This window comes from Gossypium hirsutum, chromosome D11 (genome assembly GCF_007990345.1).
Source record: "Gossypium hirsutum isolate 1008001.06 chromosome D11, Gossypium_hirsutum_v2.1, whole genome shotgun sequence".
Classification (NCBI taxonomy): Eukaryota; Viridiplantae; Streptophyta; class Magnoliopsida; order Malvales; family Malvaceae; genus Gossypium; species Gossypium hirsutum.
The window spans coordinates 71,313,766-71,340,845 of NC_053447.1; the positions used below are offsets into that span (position 1 = coordinate 71,313,766).

The 27,080-nt window shown below is 31.7% G+C and overlaps 2 protein-coding genes and 1 long non-coding RNA gene across 3 annotated transcripts; 2 read left to right on the forward strand and 1 right to left on the reverse strand.

Moving 5' to 3' along the window:
• Positions 1-4,694: 4,694 nt before the first annotated feature.
• LOC107934587 (uncharacterized) lies at positions 4,695-8,027 on the reverse strand. Its single transcript, XR_005920848.1, has 3 exons — positions 7,366-8,027; positions 5,486-5,989; positions 4,695-5,365 (listed from the first exon to the last, which is right to left on the reverse strand). It is a non-coding gene; the product is annotated as an uncharacterized lncRNA (long non-coding RNA).
• A 10,179-nt stretch (positions 8,028-18,206) lies between these two features.
• LOC107942789 (alpha-galactosidase 1) lies at positions 18,207-20,766 on the forward strand. Its single transcript, XM_016876506.2, has 15 exons — positions 18,207-18,253; positions 18,335-18,393; positions 18,515-18,571; positions 18,669-18,703; positions 18,793-18,896; positions 18,990-19,065; positions 19,153-19,211; positions 19,287-19,352; positions 19,455-19,538; positions 19,616-19,680; positions 19,762-19,844; positions 19,932-20,022; positions 20,113-20,162; positions 20,254-20,394; positions 20,492-20,766. Exons 1-15 carry the CDS (start codon positions 18,207-18,209, stop codon positions 20,582-20,584), a joined length of 1,110 nt encoding a protein of 369 aa, XP_016731995.2. The 3' UTR covers positions 20,585-20,766.
• A 1,594-nt stretch (positions 20,767-22,360) lies between these two features.
• LOC121202852 (putative disease resistance protein RGA4) lies at positions 22,361-26,632 on the forward strand. Its single transcript, XM_016867051.2, has 3 exons — positions 22,361-25,886; positions 26,093-26,149; positions 26,439-26,632. The coding sequence occupies exons 1-2, from the start codon at positions 22,479-22,481 to the stop codon at positions 26,114-26,116; spliced, it is 3,432 nt and encodes a 1,143-aa protein (XP_016722540.1). The 5' UTR covers positions 22,361-22,478; the 3' UTR covers positions 26,117-26,149; positions 26,439-26,632.
• The last annotated feature ends 448 nt before the right edge of the window (positions 26,633-27,080 follow it).

The following is a 27,080-nucleotide window of genomic DNA, read 5'->3' on the forward strand; positions in this document are numbered from 1 at the left end:
AAGTAAGATATTCTTTTATGCTTAATAAAGAAACAAGCATGATGAAAGAAAATTAGAGTTTGGCTCCTCCTTTTTACTTTTGTAGCTTAGTAATTGGTTTTGCCTCATTTCTCCTACATATTTCAATTATTTGTAGGGACCCGCATTGACAAATTTTGCCCACGTTTTTGTTTTTGTCAAACATTATACACAATGGGACCATTTCCACCAATCAACATTATTTTCATTTAATTATACTACTTGGTAGGTGGATGGTAACATCTATAAAAATACTTTAGTCTCTGCATGTATGGATCCACATCTGTGTTTCATCTCGTTCCAATCATTCTCATTTTACTCCTCCTCTTGCAATAACCAAACATTTCTTTGCTTGATTTCTGTTTGAACCAGCAATGGCCGAAGCAATTGCTTTCGACCTCGCCGTAGAGCTTATTGCTAAATTGAGCTCCTTTACTGTCTCTCAAATTGGACTGTGGTGGAATCTCAAAGATGACCTCGACGACCTCAAAAGCACCGTCTCTACAGTCAAAGCTGTGCTTCTTGACGCAGAAGAGCGATCCGTGACCAGCCAACTCGTCAAGGATTGGCTTGAAAAGCTGAAAGATGTACTTTACGATGCTGACGACTTGCTCGATGAACCTTACCAAAAGGTTCCAGTTAGAGTATTCTACAAAAGCAGAACCTTACCAAACTCGACTTAACTTTCTCCACAAACTCATTATTCTTAAATCCAGCAAAAATTTCAACTGTCGATTTTTTCTTCTCAAACTCCCTGAACCTTGTCTTCAACACTCGAATTGGTTCCCATTCCCCAAATTGCCCTTCCTCGTTAAGCTTCTCACTCCTCACCTTATTAAATTCGATAATTCCTTTCATATCCTCCTCCATGGTTCCAAACACCTCCGCCGCGATCGTACTCCTTATTCTCGACAAGTCTATCCCTAAGTTCGCCCTCGGTCCACATTTCTCCATCACTTTCCGGCTAATCTCCGGCGCCGAATAAACCCGACGAAACTCCGATATCTTAGGATGAAGTTTCTTCATGAATTCGATCTCCGAAGATTGTCGGATCGGCGGTACCGTAAAATTCGGTGTCGCTGAGTAAATCAAGTTCTCAATTTCCCTATCGAAACTCGCTGCGATATTCTTGAACGAGTTCGCTCGGTCTTTCATGAGCCGTAAATCCGCGTCGGCCGAATCACGTACTTCTCTCCACCCTTTCGAAATGAACGAGAAAGCACTCGAACTTGAGTCCGCCGCCGTCTCCACCGCCGGAGTTTGTCTCCCGTTGTTCATGCGGGAAAATTCATCTTAGGGTTCAGCTCTTTTTTCCGTTACCCCCAAAAAGGAAAACTTCTTTCGGATCTAACAGAGCGTGAGAATATATTGTTTAACTTTTTTCCGTTCATCCAACCAGTTCGTTTAAATAAATAATTTTAAAATTTTAAAAATAGTTCAACTGATTTTTTTTTCAATTCAGTTCATATCGATTTGTGATTTAATCGGTTTAAAATTATTTTTCAGATCGATATCTCATCTAATCCTCAATCTAACCGATCCAATCAATCGATTTAATCTATTCAAATAATCATTAAAACAATTAATCATTAAACATGAATGCTATTTTAATTTTAAAATGTTTTAATTAATATTATATCAATAAGGTTTATTTAAATTTTATATCAAAGTCTCCTAGGAGGATGCTAGCCCATCAATTCCCTCTATATAGCAACAATGAACTTGCAAACTATAAATATCAATATACAGTATGATAAAACTGATCTCGTATAGACCGAGCAGTGTCCAAATGTAGAAGAAACACTTACTGTTACTAAAAACATTACTCCATATTTTGTGCACAAATGGTGGCCAAACACAAATCCGTTGTCTATGCTTTTTGATTCCAAGTTTAAGAAAGGGCCAAACATTGGGCTTCCTCATCCTCATCTGTAGTAGTAAAAATTCACATTCCCATTAGTGTTTACACCTCAAAACTCAATTCCAGCTTATCAAATTTACTTTCAAAACTTAACTTGATTCAAGATAAAAATCAACTTGGACTTCTTTACGTAGCAAAAGATGAACATGATTCTCAAAAATCAAAGGTTTTCGAAACTGGACCAATAGTAAAATTGATCAGGCCACTGATTCATTGGTTCAACCGGTGCAATTAAATAAATAATTAAAAAGTTCATAAAAAATAAAAACATGATTCAACAGCCAGGTTCAACCAGTTTTTCGCCCAATACAATCATCCATACTGGTTCCTGGGTCAATCGATTCAATGCCCTTCTCCAAACCAAGATCTTGGTCCGATTCAAACAACGTTGACTAAACCTAAAAAATTATTTGTCTTAAGTTCGGATTTCAATTGGTATTTTCAATATTAGTTCAAAAAAAGAAAAGGATGTTGTTAATGTGCATATATGACCAGATTAGATAGACCAGAATTCTGATGCCCACACTTTTTATTTCTATAACTAAAACCATGGGATAGGAAAAATAGCTCAACCCTGAAGCTGGCATTTGTTCTGCAGAATTTGGTCATGAAAAATAATCTTACCTATCGAGTTGATTTAAAATCAGAAGATGGCACTTCGATCATTCTAGAAGGTAGAGTTTCTAGCCCTAGGGTACGACCTTAGCCGTACCAAAGTCTGAATGAAGCATATCTACTCCGCTCCCTTCAACACCTGTCATTCTAGGACTTAAGGATTACACATTCACCTGTTGTACCTCTGAATGTATAAATAAGTTTGTGTGCTTTTTTCTTGCCTTTGGGGGGTTAAGCAGATAGATTAGCTAAAATTTATAGAAGGATACAATTTGTCATCCACATATCCATAATGCTAACATCGGGTAAGTTGTTCATTTATAAGTATAAATAAGTTTTATAACCACTGATATGATATAAATTTATATATTATGTAAATTATGTAAATTGTGTATTATATAAGTTATGTAAGCTGTGTATTATGTAAGTTATGTAAGTTGTGTATTATGTAAGTTGTGTAAGTTGTGTATTACGTAAGTTATGTATTATGTAAGTTATGTAAATTGTGTATTATGTAAGTTATGTAAGTTGTGTATTATAGGGTTATGTAAGTTATGTAAGTTGTGTATAATGTAAGTTATGTAAGTTAAGCATTATGTAAGTTGTGTATAATGTAATTATGTTATGTTTTTCAAATATAAACCAATATGGCATTTTTCTTAAAAAAAATACTGAATTTTATTTAAATAATTTACATTGTTATTTTATATTATAAAATATTAATTTCGAAAGTGTCAAAAATTAATTTTAGTTTTTATCCAAATAAATATTTAACTTGAATTTGTATCAAAGTAATTTGTTTATGAAAGGATAAGATTTTATTTTTATGCGATTTATTTTATTTAAGAAAATAGCGTAGTCCAAAAAATTTTATATTATTTATATTATTGAATTGTTTAGTCATATTGAATATTTATATTAAAATTGAATTATAAATTATGCCATAAAATATTAATGTAAAAATTTTATATTGGTATCAATTTCACATTTTATTTTTAAAATAACTTTTATTAAAAATAATATTTTTACATTTAATATATTTTTTAATTCCAAAATACATAGTGGCAAGAATCTGAAGATAACTGAAACAACTAAGATAGCAAAGAAGCTAACCAATATATAAAAAAGTAATAAATAAATTATGAGGTGATAAAAGTTAATAAAAAATTGATTAAGGTGGACAAATTTTATTACGCTAGGTGACAGTGATTACAAGGACCCAAAATTATTTTTTAAAATTTAACTCAAACAAATATATTCGATTCGATTCGAATTCCATCTCACTCGACTCGATTCGAGAAAACTTCAGATATAATTAGAATGATAAAATAAAATTTGAAAACTTAATTAACTCGAAAATTTTAGATCCGATTCGACCGAATGCTCAACCCTAAAAAGATTGGTCAAAAAAAGTTTTCATACTTATTTCAACCAGATTAAGAAAATAGCATAGTCCAAAAAAGATGGTTGGTAAAAATCAAAATCCCCTTAATTATCAACACTAACAATTGGGTTTCATTTATTTTAAAATTTCGAGAATATAAATTAAGTAAAACATGCATCCATACCAAATAATTGACTTTGGCAGGCGTTTATCTTATCATCGTTGCACAAATATTATTTTAAATTTTAATATACTTTTTATAATAAAAAAATTTCTTCTACAGAAATTTTACTTTTTTTTAATAGCTTCACGTGCTATGATTTTCCGGTATCGTATGGATTAAAATATATAACAAAATAATAGTTTAAGTATTATTAAATAAAATAAAATACATATTGAAATAAAAGAAGTGTTATTATTTGGGTAAAAGAATAAAAAAATTATAAATTCAAAATATATCTATCCTCTTATTTAAAATTTAAAACAGCCTCAAGGTATTCTATAGAATAATAAAATAAAGTTATTTGTCCGAATAAATAACATATTTATGTTTATTTCTGATTTAACAATCAATATTCATGTCTCTATCTTCTTTTTAAAAATCATTTCTAATTTTATTTAAAACAATGGATTAAAATCATGTTTTTATTTGAAGTTAGTTGTTGTATAATTCCTGTCATTCGGTTGAATTTAGATTTACAATTTTCAGTAACAGCAGTGTGTAAATGATAGAAAAACAAAACATACTAGATAAAATGGCTACACAAGAGAAAATGCTCTTTATTGATAATAAATTAAGCTACACAAGCAAAAATGGCTAAAGGAACAAAACATGGTACAGAAAGAGAAAATAGAGAAACAAAAAACTGCTACAGAAACAGTAAATTCTGTGTTCATATTCCTTTCTAAGCTGCAAGATTTGTTACCAAGTAAAAGAATTGAATTTCAAGAAAGAAAACCAAACAAATAAATAAAATTTGTGATTTAAACGAAGTCTAAATTTGATTATGCATCAGTTAGCCCCAGTGTACTTTCATCAAACAATAAATCTCTAAACCTATGGAAAGAAACATAAAGCAGACAGTCAGCAGCAAAATAAAATGATATTAACAAGACTGTCAAGAAAACTCATCCAAGACAGTAAGCAAAATAAAGAAACATAAAGCAGACAGTAAGTCCTAAAATTCATCCAAGACTGTCAAGATAATCTATGCTAAACTCCAACTCATTTCCAACCTATCGTCACCACCAACAAGACATTTATTCCAAACAATTGAAAGCATTACCTATATAAAAGAAATGAAAGCATTGCAGAATACGTCCCATAAACCGAGAAGACGACGATGAAGACAAATGAACACAAAATAAACCGAGAAATGAAAGCATTACCTTGACGACGAGGAAGATAAATGAAAGGAGCGAAAACCCTATACACAGAGAAGACGATTTCACTTAATTTCAGGCTCATCAACAAATTACAAACAAAAAAATTTACAACAACAAGAAAACCCAAAGTTTAATTATACGGGCAAAGAAAAAAATCGAACCTTCTTCGTCTTCTCTGTGTGGGTTATGTAAGTATGAAAGAAACCGAAAGATGCGGCAGAGGATGAAGTATACATTTAAATTCAAGCCATTTTGATAGGAATTTATTTTAAAATACATATGTGGACTCCCCACCAATGGAGCTAAGCTAGGAATATAAAGAAAATTATAAAATCTGTCCTAATCCCTACCAAATAACCAACCATCCAATAAATGCAAGCATCCAGTAGCTAAAAAGACCCAACTCGACAGCCTAGTTATTGCCTAACATCACAACGGAGTTTCAGTCTTGATTCTTTTATAAAGAACCATTTTAATTTTATAACCTTTTAAATATCTTTTATGATTTTTGCATGACATTGTTATGAAATTGATCCTTGACAATAAACAGAAAAATTTCGCAGAAATGTATAAATGGCATGACTGCATCAAGAAAATCAAAATTTATCACTAAAAGGAAGAGACGGGGGAACCTTTGACTCTTGAGGCTCCTTGCAAATTGCTTTCTGCAAAATAAACACACATTCCAAAAGGATTTTCAAATTACAGTAATCAAGATAAAAAGATCATAACATAAACATCTAGAATATACAAACAGAAGATTTGAAAGCTAAAATGTTCAACATAGAACTAAAAACCATAAATTAGAGCTGGATGGTTAGCAACAAATAGAACAAAACTCCTGCTTTTATTGAAAGTTATAGGGTGAGCAAACTAAAATTATTATGCTTCAAGTTACACCACTTTTTCCATCACAGAAACTTTATGTTCTAAACAAATAAATTTATACTTTATTAGCATGGCACCAAGAGTAAGTGATTCCCATAATACAAATTAAAGAATATTTGTTTCAATTGCCCTGGTGTAATTGATTGGTCAAAAGAAAAGGTATATACTTCCTCCTAAATATCATGACCTAATTGCTCTTCTGAACAATGCCTAATCAGTAAGAAAAGAAAATGGTACTTCCTAATAGGGAAATTGAATCAGTTCAGATACTACTTTTGAAGTACTAAGTGTATCAAAGTAAAAGAAGGACCAAATAACCAATTAGGCTAAGCTAACACTCACTGTTAGAGGTCAATGAATGCAATAGAACTAAAGCAGGAAAACCAGCCTTACTACCCTTCAGGTCTGGAAGCATGCTCTTTGCAACAGTACTCACTGCATCTATAGCCTGGGGATATGAACCAATAGATTAAGACAATAATTCTAAAGCAGCCATTATTTGATGGTCCTCTTACTAGACAATAATAAATGTCCATTGGATTTGGCCTTTAAAAGCCATAACTACCGTGTTTATTTTGGCGGATAGTTTACAAGTTAATGAAGGCCCTAGAATCCAAACATTACCATAATTTTCATATCCTTTTAAATCATAAATACACCGTCTTCATTCAAATCACTGACATGCCCATTCTGATTTAAACTACATCCAAGAAACCAAAATAAAAAATGAAACAATAGAATTTCCCACTTAACAGTCACGGTCTAAGATTCAATCAAACCCTTGACTAGGAAGAGAATGAATCTTCTAAGACCCATTAAATTATTTTTTAACATAAAAAATCAGTCAAGCTTATTAAAACCTCCAATGGACTTCTGAGATTTTCTAACATTTTGATTTAGTTAGACAATTCAGTATCCTAAACACTTCAAGTCTGTAATTACAGCAGGCACTCTATATTAATCAAAATTCTCCACTTCCTAAAAGGTTCCAGTTAGAGTATTCTACAACAAAAAATCCCTGTATAAAGCATCCATTAATTTTATGCCCTTCTAAAACTTAAAGATTAACTCCTAACTACTTCACACAAATAAATTAACATCAAAAAAGCAAAGGTAGTTTCAAGTCTCAGCCACTACAAAAGCAGAACCTTACCAAACTCGACTTAACTTTCTCCACAAACTCATTATTCTTAAATCCAGCAAAAATTTCAACTGTCGAATTTTTCTTCTCAAACTCCCTGAACCTTGTCTTCAACACTCGAATTGGTTCCCATTCCCCAAATTGCCCTTCCTCGTTAAGCTTCTCACTCCTCACCTTATTAAATTCGATAATTCCTTTCATATCCTCCTCCATGGTTCCAAACACCTCCGCCGCGATCGTACTCCTTATTCTCGACAAGTCTATCCCTAAGTTCGCCCTCGGTCCACATTTCTCCATCACTTTCCGGCTAATCTCCGGCGCTGAATAAACCCGACGAAACTCCGATATCTTAGGATGAAGTTTCTTCATGAATTCGAACTCCGAATATTGTCGGATCGGCGGTACCGTAAAAGTCGGTGTCGCTGAGTAAAATCAAGTTCTCAATTTCCCTATCGAAACTCGCTGCGATATTCTTGAACGAGTTCGCTCTGTCTTTCATGAGCCGTAAATCCGCGTCGGCCGAATCACGTACTTCTCTCCACCCTTTCGAAATGAACGAGAAAGCACTCGAACTCGAGTCCGCCGCCGTCTCCACCGCTGGAGTTTGTCTCCCGTTGTTCATGGCGGGAAAATTCATCTTAGGGTTGCAGTTCTTTTTTCCGTTACCAAAAAAAAACTTCTTTCGGGTTTTTTACAAAATTATTATAAAAAAAAATAAAAAAATAACAAAAATATTATAATTTTTTTTTATTTATTAAAATATTATAATTTTTTTATTTACCAAAATATACCAAAAAACAGAAAAAAAAAACCAGACAATAGCCTGATCAGGCCAATCACATTGGCGGCCCCAAAGGTGCCAAAGAGATTGGCGGCACCAATGGTGCCAAAGGACTAAAATGTAACCATCTGTAGTTTTAAGGATTTGACGTGTAAATTTACCATTTTAAATTTTGAAAGTGAATTGAAGTGTGGCGTTCGGGGTGCACTAAAATTAAAATGTGGTTAATTGCCTTCTAAGTTCTCCTTATTTATTATTTTATTTTTATTTCCCTTCAACTCACTTTTTTATTTAATAAATAAGCCCTCAACCTATTTTTGTAGTTAAATAAGCTCTTAATCTATGATTTTTACTCATAAAAGCCCTTTATTTTATCATTAAAGTAAATATATTTTACCTAAAGTAAAGCTATTTAAAAAAGTATAAACTAATTCGCATTTTATGTATTATTTTGGTAATTTGATGAGAATAGTTTATTTAAAAAATTTACTAAATTTGATGAGAATAGTTTATAATTATAATTTATTTTTCTATTTGGATTACATTTATGGGTGATCAGTTTTATTATTACTTCTGGTTTTTCAATAAGGCATGCATGGTATTTCTATTAATTTTTTTAATTAAATCTAATATTAGTTAAGTGATAATTAAGATACTTAGAATTCTAATTAAGTAATAACTTTATTTTAATTTAATAAACTATTCTCATTTAATAACTCTATTTTAATTTTAAAAAAATTAAGTTAATACTTAATTAACATGTGAAAATGAATTGTGCTTTGTATTTGTCAATCATGGTGGACGGTAATATGAATATGATGATATATTTTTAAAAAGTTGAAGTAGATTGGTTCATTAGATTTGAAATCGATTTAGGTATCAGTTTATAATAAAATGTTAGATCAGTTAATTCACAAATTAATTGAATGGGTTGGTTGAATTGATTTTTTATATTATTTTAATTTAAAACAACTTATTCAATTGAATCAGATGTATCCGTTAGACCTGTTCAAGTAATGATTTGATCGGTTCAACTAGATCTGTTCATTGGTCGGGTTATCTGCCCAGGCTCAAAGGCCCACCCGATATTTGGGTAAAAATATTAGTTTTTTGCAAATATGGATGGACCTAAAATGGGATTGAGTTAGTTTTTTGCAAATATGGACAGGTTTAGGTAAAATTTTAAATTCATATTTCGGGTTACGCCCAGCTTGGACAAGCATAAAATATATTAATATCATGCTTAAACTTGGCCCGAAGGCTACCCATGAGCACCTTTAGGTTCAACCATCAACTTGATTTTGTAAATCTTGCATGTAAAATACCTAAAAAAATTAATGTTTTTAGAATTAGACCGATCGTCGAATTGGTCAGACCATCAGTTCATTGATCCGACCAGTTCATTTAAATAAATAATTTAAAAATTAAAAAAATAGTTCAACTGGTTTTTTTCCCAATTCAATTCATATCGATTTGTGATTCAACCGGTTCGAAACTATTTTCCAGATCGATACTCCAATTAATTCTCAATCCAACCGATCTAATCAATCGATTTAATCTATTCAAACAATCATCAAAAAAAAATCAATCAGGTAAACATGAATGCTATTTAAATTTTAAAATATTTTAATTAATATTATATCAATAAGATTTATTTAAAATTTAAATTGATTTATAAAATTTAAAATATTTTAATTAATATTATATAAAACGATTTAATTTGTCTAAATGTCAATTTAAACTTTAAATAAGAATTTGAATATGATAACATTTTAAATAAATGTATACTCCTTACATTGATAATTTAGATTTAATATATTAAAAATATGATAAAAATAATAAAATTTAATATTTTTTAAATACGTTATATTCAAATTATCTATATAATGATATTTGCATTTTATAATTTCATCAATGTGTTTGATGGTTAAGTAGTGCTTGCCTCAGTTTTTTAAGTTTTTCTTCTTTTTTTTTTTATGCCCAACTTTTTATATAGTTTCTCATAATTAACATATGGAAATAAATCGTGCTTTGTATGCATTAATCAACCGTGCAAAACATGAGTATGACATAAATAATAAATGTGTTATAAATTTTTAAAATATATAGTATTATTTATATTTTTATATACAATTATTTTTATTAAATATTCTGAAATTATTATTTAGATTTCAAAATATTTTAATTTATTCTTTAAAGTGTGAGTATTATATCAATAAAATTAATTTATTTTTGTAGTTGTCAATTTAGGCTTTAAATTTCAATTCTTGCGAATTCATCACATTAATAGCTTGATTTTAACATATTAAAAACATGACAAGATTATAAAATTTAAGAGTATTATTTCTTTTTTCTTTTAACACATTAGATTCAAGTTGCTTATATTTGAGCAAACATTTAATGCTCAAGCTAATGATTAAGTTAATAGAAAAATGGGATAAATCTCAAAACTATACATAAATTTTAGCCTAATGTATAATTTTATACATGAATTTTGATTTTGTGTAATTTTATAATTGAAATTTCGATTTGATCCAATCCTCACAAATTGTTAACACAATTATTGATGTAACAATGGTTTATGTTTATATATTGCATAAACAAATAATTATATTTATCCACTACAAAAAATAAATTGATGTATTTATTTCTTTAAATGTGTATAATTAAATCAAAATTAAAGTTTCATATATATATATATATATAATTGCACCAAATCAAAGTTCATATATCAAATTGCACAATAAATTAAAGTTCATTATAATTTTGAGATTTATCCTTAAAAAAATCAAATTGGTATGATTATAAAATCTTTGAGAATTCAATTAGAATGTTTTGAAATTTAAAATCTAATTTATATTTTGGGTTATGATTTGCAAATGGATAGTGCAACTAATCATTTTATATGTTTTTATTTTATTTATTATTCTATTTTAAAGGAAATTTATTTCATATATTACTGGTGAAGTTTAAAAACTAAACAAACAAAGTTAAGTGGGTGGCACATACCTTTTTGAAGGTGAAGTAAAATAATTTATTTTTTGGTGAATTATAAGACGAGAGTAAAGCCCTAACAATAATAACGCTACTAGCACAATTTAAACTCAAGTTACATTTGGGGCGGTGAACACCCTGACCATCAAACTAACACACGGGATTCAAGTTAAATAATATTTTTTTAATGAAAGGTGTGATAGAATTTAAAACCTACTTGTGAAATTAAAAATTTTCATTGATAATACATTAAATGCTGTTAGTATCGTCCCGATTAAGCAACGAACAAGTAAAAAAGTAGAAGAAATTGAGAAGATGAACACACAAATTTAACGTGGAAAAATTCCTCCAAAGAGGATAAAAAACCACGGGCAAAGATAATTTTACTATAATGGCAGAAGAAGGAAGAGTACAAAAGATGGAGATAAAAACTAAACCCCGAAAACCCGAAAAACAAAGACCCTCAAAACGTAAACACAAAATTCTCTGAATGTGTTATGAGTTCTAATCTAATGGGCGTGTAATTTTTTCTAAGATTGTAAAAGAGCCTATTTATAGGCTAAATTAGTAAGTCAAATAAACTATACTAATAAATGCTAAATATATTATACTAATAAATACTAAATCTTCTAGAAAGAAAATATATTTTTGTTTAACTTGACTTGCAAGCAATCTCTTAGAATTTGGGTCACACAATTCTAACAATCTCCACCTTGACACGAATTCTTTCAATGCCATCTTTGCCAAAACCCGCCACGGGCCTATCTTGAACTATGCAGAGAATTAACTGAGTCGAATCTATGCTTAGAAGCTGGAAGACTTCTAGCCTTCGACTTGTGCACTGCCAAATCAAAACTAACCCGGGTCTGATTTTCACAAATACAGTACCCTAACTTTTCAAAACCTGCATCCAAAGAGAACCTCTCTTCAACGAAACAGTCATACCTTTTCCCTCCTATGACCAAGTTGCCTCCGCTTCAAATGAGTTGACTTTGACTCCGTAACGGACAAGGGACGTCCGATTTCACCGATCACTGTAGAACCTTCCAGAATATAAAGACTGCCAGTTCTTTTACCTTTTAACAAAACGAGAGCTCCACGAGATACTTTAATGTCGCTCGACTCGATGTTGATTTTGCATCCTTTCAAGTCTAAAATACTCAATGAGATGAGCTTCTTTAGTAAATCAGGTACATACCTGACATTTGAGAGTATCCTAATCGTCCCATCGTGTATCCTAATTTTAACAGTACCAATACCAATTATTTTACTAGATGAATCGTTTCCCATGTGCACAACTCCACCTTCAACTGAACTGTATGTGGAGAACCATTCTCTATTGGGACACATGTGGAAAGAACATCCTGAATCTAGGATCCACTCAGACGTAAGCTTGGAGTTATCGCTCGTTGACACTAACAAGAAATCATCACCGCCTTCATCGACCAAATTAGCACCAGCTACATCTTCCTCGTTACTCTCAGCAGCTCTTTTATTTCGCAGTTTATAACAATCTGCTTTGACGTGACCTAACTTTTTACAATAGCGACACATTTTGTCTCGTTTCTTTGATGCTACCAAAACGGAAGCTTGCCTATCTACTTTGCTATTCAAACCAAACTCATTGTCGAGTTTGTCTCTACTCAACAAATGACCCTTCACATCTTCGAACGAGAGTTTGTCTCTGCCATAAATCAGGGTCTCTCTAAAAGACTTGTATGAAGAGGGTAAAGAGCACAATAATAGCATAGCTTGATCTTCATCGTCAATATGAACCTCAACGTTCTTTAAATCATTTAAAAGAGTAACAAATTGACTGATGTGATCTCTAAGAAGCTCACATTCGTTCATGCGAAACGTAATAGACGTTGTTTCAACGCTAAACGGTTAGCCAGAGACTTAGTCGCATAAAGAGTTTCTAACTGTTTCCACAAGGCGAATGAGGTCTTCTCCATCAATACCTCCTGCAATACTGTATTCGCGAGGCACAACTGGATTGCAGACAAGGCCTTTTTATCAAGCTCTTCCCATTCTGTTTGATTTAGATTCTCATGCTTTTTCCCTGTAACAACCTTTTTCAAGCCGTTTTGAACTAGAATTGCCATCATCCGAACTTGCCACAGATTGAAATTTGTCTCACCATCGAACTTCTCAATTTCAAACCTTGTTGCTTCCATCTCTGAACGGGTTAATCTATGAAAATTAAACTAGCTCTGATACCACTTGTTAGGATCGTCTCGATTAAGCAACGAACAAGTAAAAAAGTAGAAAAAATTGAGAAGATGAACACACAAATTTAACTTGGAAAATTTCCTCCAAAGAGGATAAAAAATCACGGGCAAAAATAATTTTACTATAATGGCAGAAGAAGGAAGAGTACAAAAGATGAAGATAAAAACTAAACCCCGAAAACCCGAAAAACAAAGAACCCTCAGAACGTAAACACAAAATTCTCTGAATGTGTTATGAGTTCTAATCTAATGGGTGTGTCATTTTTTTTAAGATTGTAAAAGAGCCTATTTATAGGCTAAATTAGTAAGTCAAATAAACTATACTAATAAATGCTAAATATATTATACTAAAAAATACTAAGTCTTCTAGAAAGAAAATATATTTTTGTTTAACTTGACTTGCAAGCAATCTCTTAGAATTTGGGTCACACAATTCTAACAAATGCTAACCGTATTTTAAGTATTTTTTGGGGGGGTTAATGCACTATTTGGCTTGAATTTGGTAATTATTCTAGCTTGAACTTTTTTGTTTCAAGTTAATCCTTCAACGTGGCAATTGTTTACACATTGAGATCCTTTTTTCTTTTATTCAAGTTAGCCTTTGATATTTCATCTAAAAAAGGTTCGGGCTCCAATATGAGAACAATTACTAAGTTTAAAAGCTAACTTGGACAAAACAAAAGTCTAAGCCATGGGAACAGTTGGTTACTTCAGGTCCTAATATGAAAACAATTGTTAAGTTCAGATATTAACTTTGACAAAATAAAAGTTCAATATTGAACCCTAAAGTGGGAATAAATGTCTAATCCAAATTTAAATCTGAGAACAATTATCAAATTCAGAAATTAACTTAAAAAAAAATTAATTCAAACTCTAACACAATAACAATTGTAAAATTTAAACCCAAATATTACTTTATCGAATTTGGTATTTTCTTTTGTTTGCCTAATCCATTTCACAATGTGGGCGGGTGAGGTTTACAAAGTAAAACATTTTACATTCTTTTTCTATTGAAAAGTGTTGTTTACGTTAAGAGAGTGTTAGTTTCTTGCAAAGTAAGATATTCTTTTATGCTTAATAAAGAAACAAGCATGATGAAAGAAAATTAGAGTTTGGCTCCTTCTTTTTACTTTTGTAGCTTATTAATTGGTTTTACCGTGTGTGCAGCTTTTGAAGCTTATTTCTCCGACATATTTCAATTATTTGTAGGGACCCGCATTGACAAATTTTGCCCAAGTTTTTGTATTTGTGCATAACCCCAACTGTCAAGTATTTGTCGAACATTAAACACAATGGGACCATTTCCACCAATCAACATCATTTTCATTTAATTATACTTCTTGGTGGGTGGATGGTAATATTAATAAAAATACTCAACTCTCTGGATGGTAATATTAATAAAAATACTCAAGTCTATGCATGAATGGATCCACATCTGTGTTTCATCTTGTTCTGATCATTCTCATTTTACTCCTCCTCTTGCAATAACCAAACACTTCTTTGCTTGATTTCTGTTTGAACCAACAATGGCCGAAGCAATTGCTTTCGACCTCGCCCTCGAGCTGATTACTAAATTGAGCTTGAATGTTCAAACCTGGCCTGACTCGACCCATTTTTAAGTTTATAATATTTTATATTATGTAATTTAGAATACATTAAAAAAATAAATTTATACTAAATATATAATATTACTCTAATGTAAACATTAAAATAATGTTAAAATTACTATATAAAACAATTCAATAAATAAAAAAATGTATAAAACTATTAAATATTAAAACAATATAATATAAATATTTTTAAAAATTAAAAATAATATAGATGGGCCTAAAATGAGATGTTAGTCTTTTGCAAATATGGACAGGTTTAGGTAAAATTTTAAATTCATATTTCGGGTTACGCCGAGCTTGGATAAGCATAAAGTATATTAATATCATGCTTAAGCTGGGCCCAAAGGCGACCCATTAGCACCTTTAGGTTCAACCATCAACCTAATTTTGAAAATCTTGCATGTAAAATACCTAAAAAAAAATCAATGTTTTTAGAATTTGACCGATGGTCGAATTGGTCAGGCCATCAGTTCGTTGATCCAACCAGTTCATTTAAATAAATAATTTAAAAATTAAAAAAAATAGTTCAACTGGTTTTTTTTCCCAATTCAATTCATATTGATTCGTGATTCAACCAATTCGAAACTATTTTCCAGATCGATACCCCAACTAATTCTCAATCCAACCGATCCAATCAATCGGTTTAATCTATTCAAACAATCATCAAAAAAAAATCAATCAGATAAACATGAATGCTATTTAAATTTTAGAATATTTTAATTAATATTATATCAATAAGATTTATTTAAATTTTAAATTGATTTATAATATTTTAAATATTTTTATTAATATTATATCAATAAAACAATTTAATTTGTCTAATTGTCAATTTAAACTTTAAATAACAATTTGAATATGATAACATTTTAAATAAATGTATACTCCTTACATTGATAACTTAGATTTAATATATTAAAAATATGATAAAAATAATAAAATTTAATATTTTTTAAATACGTTTTATTCAAATTATCTATATAATGATATTTGCATTTTACAATTTCATCAATGTGTTTGATGGTTAGGTAGTGCTTGCCTAAGTTTTTTAGGTTTTTTTTTTATGCCCAACTTTTTATATAGTTTCTCATAATTAACATATATAAATAAATCGTGCTTTGTATGCATTAATCAATCGTGCAAACATGAATATGACATAAATAATAAATGTGCTATAATTTTTTTAAATATATAGTATTATTTATATTTTTATATACAATTATTTTTATTAAATATTCTCAAATTATTATTTAGATTTTAAAATATTTTAATTCATTCTTTAAAGTGTGAGTATTATATCAATAAAATTGATTCATTTTTGCAGTTGTCAATTTAGGCTTTAAATTTCAATTCTTGCGAATTCATCACATTAATAACTTGATTCTAACATATTAAAAACACGACAAGATTATAAAATTTAAGAGTATTATTTCTTTTTTCTTTTAACACATTAGATTCAAGTTGCCTATATTTGACCAAACATTTAATGCTCAAGCTAATGATTAAGTTAATGGAAAAATGGGATAAATCTCAAAACTATACATGAATTTTAGCCTAATGTATAATTTTATACATGAATTTTGATCTTGTGCAATTTTATAATTGAAATTTTGATTTGATCCGATTCTTACAAATTGTTAACACAATTATTGATATAACAATGGTTTATGTTTATATATTGGATAAACAAATAATTATATTTATCCACTACAAAAAATAAATTGATGTATTTATTTCTTTAAATATGTATGATTAAATCAAAATATGTATTTATTTCATATATATATAATTGCACCAAATCAAAGTTCATATATCAAATGGCACAATAAATCAAAGTTCATTATAATTTTGAGATTTATCCTTAGAAAAATCAAATTGGTATGATTATAAAATTTTGAGAATTCAATTAGAATGTTTTGAAATTTAAAATCTAATTTACAATTTGGGCTATGATTTGCAAATGTATAGTGCAACTAATCATTTTATACGTTTATTTATTTATTTATTATTCTATTTTGAAGGAAACTTATTTGAAGTTTAAAAACTAAACAAACAAAGTTAAGTGGGTGGCACGTACCCTTTTTAAGGTAAAGTAAAATAATTTATTTTTTAGTGAATTATAAGAGGAGAGTAAAGCCTTAACAACAATAACGCTACTAGCACAATTTAAACTCAAGTCACATTTGTGGCAGTGAATGCCCCTACTATCAAACCAACACACAGGATTCAAGTTAAACAATGTTTTCTTTAATGAAAGGTGTGATAGAATTTAAAACCTACTTGTGAAATTAAAAATTTTCATTGATAATACATTAAGGATATGTTTGGTTCAGTGTATTACCTAATACAATACAGGCCGAATACGCGCGTATTACATGACGCCTCTAATCCGGCGTTTGGTTCGCTGTAATAGGCATTACGGGCGTAAACCAATCCCGACTTAATCCCCTTTTTCGCTGCTTTTGTAATCCCTTCCCAAATCCCTGTAATACCTATTACGTCCGCCTTCCGTCCCCTGCTCTCTGTTTTACCCTCCCTCCCTACCCGACCCTCTCCTATTCTGTCCTCAAAATTTCTCCTTCCATCTCCCACCGTTTTTGTTTATTATTCTGTCCTCATCGTTTCTTCAATCTCTGTCTCCTCCCATTTCCTCCCAACCCTATCTGCAACTCTCTACTGCTCTTCAATATTTTCACAAAATTGGAAATACCTGATAGCTGAATCCAGTGAATCCTTTGAAAGTGAAGCATTTTTCGGGTCATCACCTCTAATCCAATATCGGGTGAGTTTTATTTCGGACCGAAATTAATCTGCCAATTCTTTTGTTCGACAATCTTTTATCAAATATTTTTGCATGGTTATGAATCTTTAGTCTTCAGTAGTTTCTGTTGAAATTGCTATTTTATTTTATGAAATTGTTGCTGATTTCATTAGAATTATTGTATAATTGCACTTGTGGCTTTTTATTCTTCAGTAGTTTAATGCTGATTTCATGGTTATGAATCTTTTACTCTTCTGTAGTTTTAGTTAACGAAAGTTTTTTTGGGTTTAATATCCCTTGCTTTCTGATGGTGATTTCATATAAATTATGTGCGGTGTAATTTATAAATCCTGATTTTTGAAAGAGCAACATCAAAAAGTTTAAAGCATATACTTCTTTCAGTAAATTATATTTCCATTTTCGTATGACAAATTTTACATTCATGAGTTGAGTTTCTATTTTCCTCATTGTTGCCAAAGATGGCACATTATTCCGTGCAATATTTTTATGTTTTGTTAAAGTTCCAGTAATTCAGTAATATGATTTAGAGAGAGTAGATATCTTGTTTAATAAGTACGTGTTTTGTATACCCTATTCGAATTTGCAGGTGGAACAGTTGGAATCATTTCGGATGCGATATTGATGAAAAGATGGTAAAAGAAACCGGTAAATATAGTATTAGTAACCATATATATGCTTTTTTATTTGAAATTATTTTCTTTTCTTTTTTTTTCAAAGTATTATATACATTAGCTTAAACATGAATATTTTTTGTTTTTATTGACAGCTGATGCTCTAGTTTCAACTGGTCTTTCCAAACTTGGATATGTATATGTTAATATAGGTATATGCTGTTATTATAATTTTTCATTTACTTTAATCTAAAAAAATAAATACCCTTTACTTGTCATCATTGATTTTCAACATTTTTGCTTTCTTAGATGATTGCTGGGCTGAAATTGCTCGTGATGACAAGGTAATTAGAGCTTTGGATGTTCTTAGTATGTAAGGATTAAAAAATATTTTTTTGTGGCTTATAATTATTGGATTTTGATCAAATTTCAGGGCAATATAATGCCTAAGAACTCGACATTTCCATCTGGGATAAAAGCTTTGGCAGATTATGCTCATAGCAAGGGTCTTAAGCTAGGAATCTATGGAGATGCAGGGTAATGTACTTACTATTGATGCTCAATTGTATGAATCTTGCATAGGTTATATGACAATTGCTTATGGATTTAATAGTGTTTTCATTTGTACAGGTATTATACTTGTAGTAAGACAATGCCTGGTTCACTCGGTTTCGAAGAACAGGATGCTAAAACCTTTGCTTCCTGGGTATGATTTTCAGTGATCATTTCCCTTGTTTTAATTGAACCTAAAGCTTAATCAAGTTGGTTCGTGCGATAATTGTTTTGTATGCAGGGTATTGATTATTTGAAGTATGATAACTGTCACCATGATGGATCAAAGCCAATTGAAAGGTGGTGTAGTTGTCTTCTTTGTTTTGATTTGCAGCCATATTATATGCTTATATATTGCTTTAATTTTTCGTGTAGATATCCTGTTATGTCTAAAGCTTTGAAGAAGGCTGGCCGCCCCATATTCTTTTCTCTGTGTGAATGGTACTGTCTAAATCACAGTTTGATTTAAGCTTTTAATTTAAGTAACGATTTTCTGATTCTTTTTTTTTTACTTTGCCATGTGTTTGATTTTTTGTTTCTTAGGGGAGAAATTCACCCTGCTGAATGGGGTTTCCATGTAGGAAATAGCTGGAGGACAACTTGTGACATAACTGATACATGGGAAAGGTAAAGATTTGTTAACGTATTTGGAGGATGTTAGAGTTGGCCTAGAGTATAACTTACGATATTTTGTTGCCTGGCAGTATGATTTCGAGAGCTGATCAAAATGAATTGTATGCTCAATATGCAAGGCCCGGTGGTTGGAATGGTTAGAGTTTTCTTCTAGTTCTGCAATTTTTTTTGAACCATATTAAATGTTTTGTGATTACAATTCTTGTTATATCGATAGATCCGGACATGCTTGAGATCGGGAATGGAGGGATGACGAAAGATGAATATATAGTACATTTCAGCTTATGGGCTATTTCCAAGGTATTACAATTGATATTCACCTTTTTTATGCTTGTTGATATGCATGATGTTGCATATCTGGTCTGAAAAACATGAATGCTATTGCAGGCTCCTCTTCTTCTCGGCTGCGACATAAGGAATATGACACAAGAGACTATAGAGATCATTTCAAACAAAGAGGTCATTGCTGTTAACCAAGGTACATAATTAGAAGTACAGTTCTTCAAAAACGCTTTAATGCATCAATAGTTATCGAACTTTTTTAACTTAATGCGATCTTCTGCATTAGATTCTTATGGTATTCAAGCTAGGAAGGCTAGGATGCACGGTGATGAAGAGGTGAAACCTATGCAACAACCCCTTTTGCTTAACCATATGATCATATAACATGCTCGGATTGGTCACTTACCTTTTTGGTGCCTTGTAACAGATTTGGGTTGCGCCACTTTCCAGCTATAGGACAGTAGTTGTCATTCTCAATAGGGGTTCAGTTCGCTATTCTGTAACCGCGTTCTGGGAGGATATGGGACTAGACCCCAACACTGTAGTTGAAGCTAGGGACCTTTGGGAGGTACTCAAATTATAGCTACAAGCTTTATAGTATATCCTACTGTCATTTTCCATTGCTTTAGTTCACTTATTCATGCACATATATGAATCTCTTGCAGCATAAAACACTGAAGAACCGATTTGTGGGCAATATTACAACAATGTTGAACCCTCATTCATGCAAAATGTATGTGTTGAAACCAATTTCTTGAACTTAGTGATTCTTGAATTGGGTCACTTTCTTTTCTTTTTTTCTTTTGGATTAGCATTTTGGAATTAGGAATTAGTTCTTTAATAATATTTGATGAAGAAAGCTTTCCTCTTTAATGTAGTTGGATTAGCACTTGTAATTAGTTTCTTAATAATATGAATGAAGTAAGCTTTTTTACTCCAATGTCAGATGTGGTTGCTGTACTCTTGCAGATTTTTTTCATATTTATTCATTAGATTCAAGTCATTGAAGATGATAAAAACAGAAATGAATTGGACTTAATTACTACAAATCCAGGTCTCCAAATTGTATTATATATTATGGTTTGAGTAAATTCATATAAGAATATTAATTATTAAGAATTTTATTAAATTATATATTTTAATTAAAATATATTTAATAATAATTATGTTTAAATATGATTAAATTATTTATTATTGATATTAATCTTATTAAAATTTAAATAAAATAATTTACCAAAACAAATTTCTGCTAATTATTAAGAATTTTATTAAATTATATATTTTAATTAAAATATATTAAATAATAATTATGTTTAAATATGATTAAATTATTTATTTTGATAATAAATAATCTTATTAAAATTTAAATAACAATAACAATAATCATTTACCAAAACAAAATTATGCTAAGGGTATTCTGGTCATTTTAGTTTTCTCCATTATGCTATTACACCTCTATTACATTCAACCAAACACAGTTTTACTATTACGCCTCTATTCCATTACATTCAACCAAACAGTTGATTTGCTATTACACCTCTATTCCATTACACCTCTAATCCAATCCAATACACCTCTAATCCAATGCAGCGAACCAAACGTGCTCTAAATGTTAACCTTATTTTAAGTATTTTTTGAGGGTTAATGCACTATTTGGATTGAATTTAGTAATTATCCTAGCTTGAACATTTTTGTTTCAAGTTAATCCTTCAAGATGGCAATTGTTTACACATTGAGACCTTTTTTTTTGTTCAAGTTAGACTTTGATATTTCATCTAAAAAAGGTTCGAGCTCCAATATGATAACAATTACTAAGTTCAGAAGTTAACTTGGACAAAAGAAAAGTCTAAGCCATGAGAACAGTTGGCTAGTTCAAGTCCTAATATGAGAACAATTGCTAAGTTTAGATATTAACTTTGACAAAAAAAAGTTCAATATTAAACCCTAAAGTGGGAATAAATGTCTAGTCCAAATTTAAATCTGAGAACAATTATCAAATTCAGAAATTAACTTAAAAAAAATTAATTCAAACTCTAACACAATAACAATTGCCAAATTTAAACCCAAATATTACTTTATCGAATTTGGTATTTTCTTTTGTTTGCCTAATCCATTTCACAATGTGGGCGGGTGAGGTTTACAAAGTAAAACATTTTACATTCTTTTTCTACTGAAAGGTGTTGTTTACGTTAAGAGAGTGTTAGTTTCTTGCAAAGTAAGATATTCTTTTATGCCTAATAAAGAAACAAGCAAGATGAAAGAAAATTAGAGTTTGGCTCCTTCTTTTTACTTTTGTAGCTTATTAATTGGTTTTACCGTGTGTGCAGCTTTTGAAGCTCATTTCTCTCACATATTTCAATTATTTGTAGGTACCCGCATTGACAAATTTTGCCCAAGTTTTTGTACTTGTGCATAACCCCAACTGTCAAGTATTTGTCAAACATTAAACACAATGGGACCATTTCCACCAATCAACATTCTTTTCATTTAATTATACTACTTGGTGGGTGGATGGTAACACCTATAAAAATACTTTAGTCTCTGCATGTATGGATCCACATCTGTGTTTCATCTTCTTCCAAGCATTCTCATTTTAGTCCTCCTCTTGCTGTAACCAAACACTTCTTTGCTTGATTTCTGTTTGAACCAGCAATGGCCGAAGCAATTGCATTCGACCTCGCCCTAGAGCTTATTACTAAATTGAGCTCCTTTACTCTCTCTCAAATTGCACTGTGGTGGAATTTCAAAGATGAACTCGACGACCTCAAAAGCACCGTCTCTACAATCAAAGCTGTGATTCTTGACGCAGAAGAGCGATCCGCGACCAGCCAACTGGTCAAAGATTGGCTTGAAAAGCTGAAAGATGTACTTTACGATGCTGACGACTTGCTCGATGATTTCTCTACCAAAGCTTTGCCGACAGATCTATTGGGTGGGAACAGGCTGGCGAAAAAGGTACGCCTTCTCTTCTGGAGCTCGGGTTGGAAAATTAAGACCATTAGGGACAGGTTGATTTCAATTGGAAGAGAAGCCAAGGTGTTCAACTTGGTAGAGCGCGACCGTCCCATGGAAACCTCTTTCATGACTAAAAAGAGGCAGCTAACGCACTCTTTTAAAGATAAAATAATAGGGAGGGGCGATGATAAAGCAGCTCTTCTAAAACTCGTGTTAGAGTTTGAAAGTGAAGAGAATGTTTACATCATTCCAATTGTGGGGTTTGGAGGGTTAGGGAAGACTGCTTTGGCTCAGTTTGTCTATAATGATGAAACGGTCGAAAATCATTTTGAGTTGATGATGTGGGTGTGTGTTTCAGATGTTTTTTATGTCAAAATAATTGTAGAAAACATTATCAAATCTGCAACTGGCAAAGCACCAGATCAAAATCTCGAAATGGACCAATTGCAAAAACAACTTCGGGAAAAAATTGGTGGGAAAAAATATTTGCTTGTTTTGGATGACATTTGGAATGATGAGTGGGAAAAATGGGATAGTTTAAAAGAGTTATTGGTAGGTGGGGCAAAAGGAAGTAGGATAATAGTAACTACTCGTTCTTCTAAGGTAGCCAAGGTCACTAGTAAATGTCAGCCTTATGTTCTGAAAGGCTTGTCTGATAATGATGCTTGGTCTTTGTTCAAAGAGATAGCATTTGAACAAAGATCGGCAGACTCAACAGATTCAGGCTTTGTGGAAATAGGAAAGCTGATTTTGAAAAGGTGTTGTGGAGTTCCCTTAGTCATAAGGACGATAGCTGGTACGTTATCTTCCAAAGAAACTAAAAGTGAGTGGCTTTCTTTTAAAGATAACGAACTTGCTAGAATATCTCAGAACGAAGGTGAGATATTACCTACACTTAAGTTGAGTTATGATCATCTCTCATCCCATTTGAAGCATTGTTTTGCTTATTGTCGACTATATCCAAAAAATCATGAAATTGATGTACGAACACTTGTTCAATTTTGGATTGCACAAGGTTTTGTAAAGCAATTGAATCCAAGTCAATCTCTTGAGGAGATCGGATTTGGATATTTTAAAGATTTAGTTGAAAGAAGTTTCTTTCAAGAGGTAGTAGAAGGAGACTTGATGGACGAAATGAGATGTAAAATGCATGATTTAATGCATGATCTAGCTAAATCAGTAGCAGGGATGGAGAGTAGTATTATAGATTTAAATACATTTGCAAGTGATGGTGGTGAAAAATGTCGCCACATATCAATTAATCCTGCATTAATTCCTTTGTTTAAGGGAAAAAAGTTGCGAACCTTGTTACGGTATCCAAACAAATTTTCTCCAAATTTGAGCAAAGAAACTTGGGATTTGATAATTGCAAATTGTAGATGCTTGCGTGTATTGGATTTGCATTCTTTAGGTAGTCAGATGATTTCACCCTCCATTGACAAGTTGAAACATTTGAGGTACCTTGATCTTTCTTATAATCTCCGTCTTAAGTCTCTCCCAAAGAGTATTTGCGAGATTCAGAATTTGCTAGCGCTGAAACTTGATGGGTGTATTCGGCTTGAAGAATTGCCAAAGGAGATTGGAAAATTGGTGAATCTTACCCATATTGGGTGTAAAGATTGTTTTCGTTTAACTCATATGCCACGTGGAATAGAGAAGCTGACTTCACTTGAGACGTTAAGCATGTTTGTAGTGGATAAAGATGGTGGCGGTGCAGATCTAAGTGAATTGAGACTGCTTAACAACCTAAGGGGAGAGTTAAGAATAAGAAATTTGGGATTCGTAAAAAATGCAAAAGAGGAGTTTAAGGCTGCTAATTTGAAAGCGAAGCAACATTTGAGATCGTTGGTTTTAGAATGGAATGCTGATATTGATGATGAAGATGATGAAGATGATGATGAGAAGTCACTTGAAGACCTCCAACCCCATCCTAATCTCAAGGAGCTCTGTATTCGAGGATGGAGGGGTGATGCCAAGTTTCCAAGTTGGCTTTCGTTGCTCACAAATCTCGTTTATATGAGAATATATCGGGGTAATTTCAAACAAGTCCCGTCCTTTGTGCAATTTCCCTGTCTTAAAGGGCTGGAGATATATGATTGTACTAAGCTGGAGTACATGGATGATAATAGCCCAAAAGGAAGTCAAGGAGAACCACAATCATTCTTCCCATCACTTAAGCATCTTTTGCTCTTCAACTGTCCGAATATGAAGAGTTGGTGGAGGACGACAAAACCAATCGATGATGACTCCAACGAGGACGACACAACAGTTATGGGAACATCAACCATGGCATTTCCTTGTCTTTCCTCTTTAGAAATTGAAAATTGCCCTTTGACTTTTATGCCACTGTATCCATCACTCAATGAAGATCTAATGTTGTCGAATACCAGTTCAAGGCCGTTAAAGCAGACTATCAAGATGAACATCAATGCTAATGCCCCATCAACTTCAACCTCTTCTCTTCCACTCTCCAAATTGAAATCTTTCAATGTACACAACATTGAGGGGTTGGACACTCGCACGCTAGATGAGTGCCTGCAACATCTCGCCAGCCTCAAAAGATTAACAATAAGAGATTTCAAGGAGGTTGATTTAGAGGGCATGCAATGGGAACCCCTTAAGAATCTCTCTCATTTGAAGATTGATGATATTCTAAAGCTGGTGTCTCTCCCCATTTGGCTTCAACATCTTGTTCAATTGAAAATATTAAAAATTCATAACTGCAATGGATTGAGGTCACTGCTTCCGGTGTTCCAACATCTCACTTTCCTTGAAGAGTTTGAAGTAAAGGACTGCAAGGAGCTGGAGTTATCTGGAGCTGGCATCCAAATATTCCAAGATCATACAAGCCTGCGCTCTCTATGGCTGCAAAATATTCCAAAGTGTCGGCATCTTCCGGAGTGGCTTCAACATCTAACAAATCTGCAACGGCTTTATCTCGTTAATTTGCCCAATTTAACATCTCTTCCGGACGAGATGCGTTGCCTAACCAGTTTGGAGTATTTACAAATACGAGAAATTCCTCAGTTGGAGGAAAGATGTCGGAAGGACATTGGCGCTGACTGGCATAAGATTGCTCACATCCCCGAGATTGGGTTGGATCAGGTTGGTCCGTCCTTGTTATTTATTTATTTTGATGATCTTATCTTTTTTTGAAGAAAAATAAGAGTGGTATATTGAATCTCCAAGTCAGGGGTCTGATGCCATTTTTCATTGAAGTTGGATACTGTTAATTTCCTTGTTAAAATCCCTTTGTTTTAAGCCTACTTTTTACTTATCATCTTTCATAATATTTTTGCTGATTTGTGCAGAAAGGCATTGGAGGAAGGCATTAGTGAACTTCAATCATTTTATATGCATAAAAAGAGGTGCTAATTTATCTATTTGCTTTTTACTTTTAAATCATAATAATAACTTGACAATTGCTTCTAATAATTTAATTCTAAAAAACCATTGATGTGGAGAGAGAGGCCTATGAAGCCTTGAAAATGGTTGTACTATATGCTCTGCTTTCTTCATTTAAGCACTTACCTATCATATCTTTATATATATTTATGTTTTCTCTTAATATATGCCAACTGATTACTATATTAGATGGTACCTGTGATACTGACAGGCTTTTGGAGGTATTCAAATTCATAATATTCATTCATGCAGGGCACTCTTTTAGCTGTTTGGAATTCCAGCCAAATTTGTTATTGAAGGTCCAAACAGGAAAAAAAAGGAAGATGCTTCAGAATATTTGGTGGTGAGGTTGAAGTTGATGAAATGTTTCATTATTTATATATCAACAGCAATATACTGAACACACATATGTGCAAATATAAGGCTGATAATAATGGGATTTGTAACATATTCTATGTTGGCATTTGTAATTTTCAGGTTCATTGATGCTTTTGGAAGAGTCGTTGTTCAAGCATGGCAATTGCCAGACATATTACATTTGAAAATTTATGATTCTACTTTACATGGAGCTTTTTAAGAGCTTGATTCATAGTAGGAAAATTATCTGAGTATTGAATGTGAATTTTCACTAGCATAGCTAAAATGAGTTGGAGAGAATTTACTTCATTGTACAAAAGTGAGATTGCATCAAGTGTTTGAGGGTTTAAGCTTAAATAATTTCATTGTACTATGAAGTTCATAGTGGATTCATCTTTAGGCAAAGCCTCGCAGACGTAGGACAAGTTCCGAACTGCGTAAACATCTTAATTGTGTTCTTTATTTTTCTTGTTGCATAATATGTACCAACTCAAGAAAAAACACATTTTTAATGTTCCAAACAGTACTCAAATGCAG

Coding starts and splice junctions, on each gene's coding strand:
- LOC121202852 (XM_016867051.2), top strand. CDS start 22,479: ATGGCCGAAGCAATTGCATTCGACCTCGCCCTAGAGCTTATTACTAAA. Junction 25,887..26,092: donor CCGAGATTGGGTTGGATCAG/GTTGGTCCGTCC, acceptor TGATTTGTGCAG/AAAGGCATTGGAGGAAGGCA.
- LOC107942789 (XM_016876506.2), top strand. CDS start 18,207: ATGGCACATTATTCCGTGCAATATTTTTATGTTTTGTTAAAGTTCCA. Junction 19,212..19,286: donor GGATCAAAGCCAATTGAAAG/GTGGTGTAGTTG, acceptor TTTTTCGTGTAG/ATATCCTGTTATGTCTAAAG. Junction 19,845..19,931: donor GCTTATGGGCTATTTCCAAG/GTATTACAATTG, acceptor ATGCTATTGCAG/GCTCCTCTTCTTCTCGGCTG.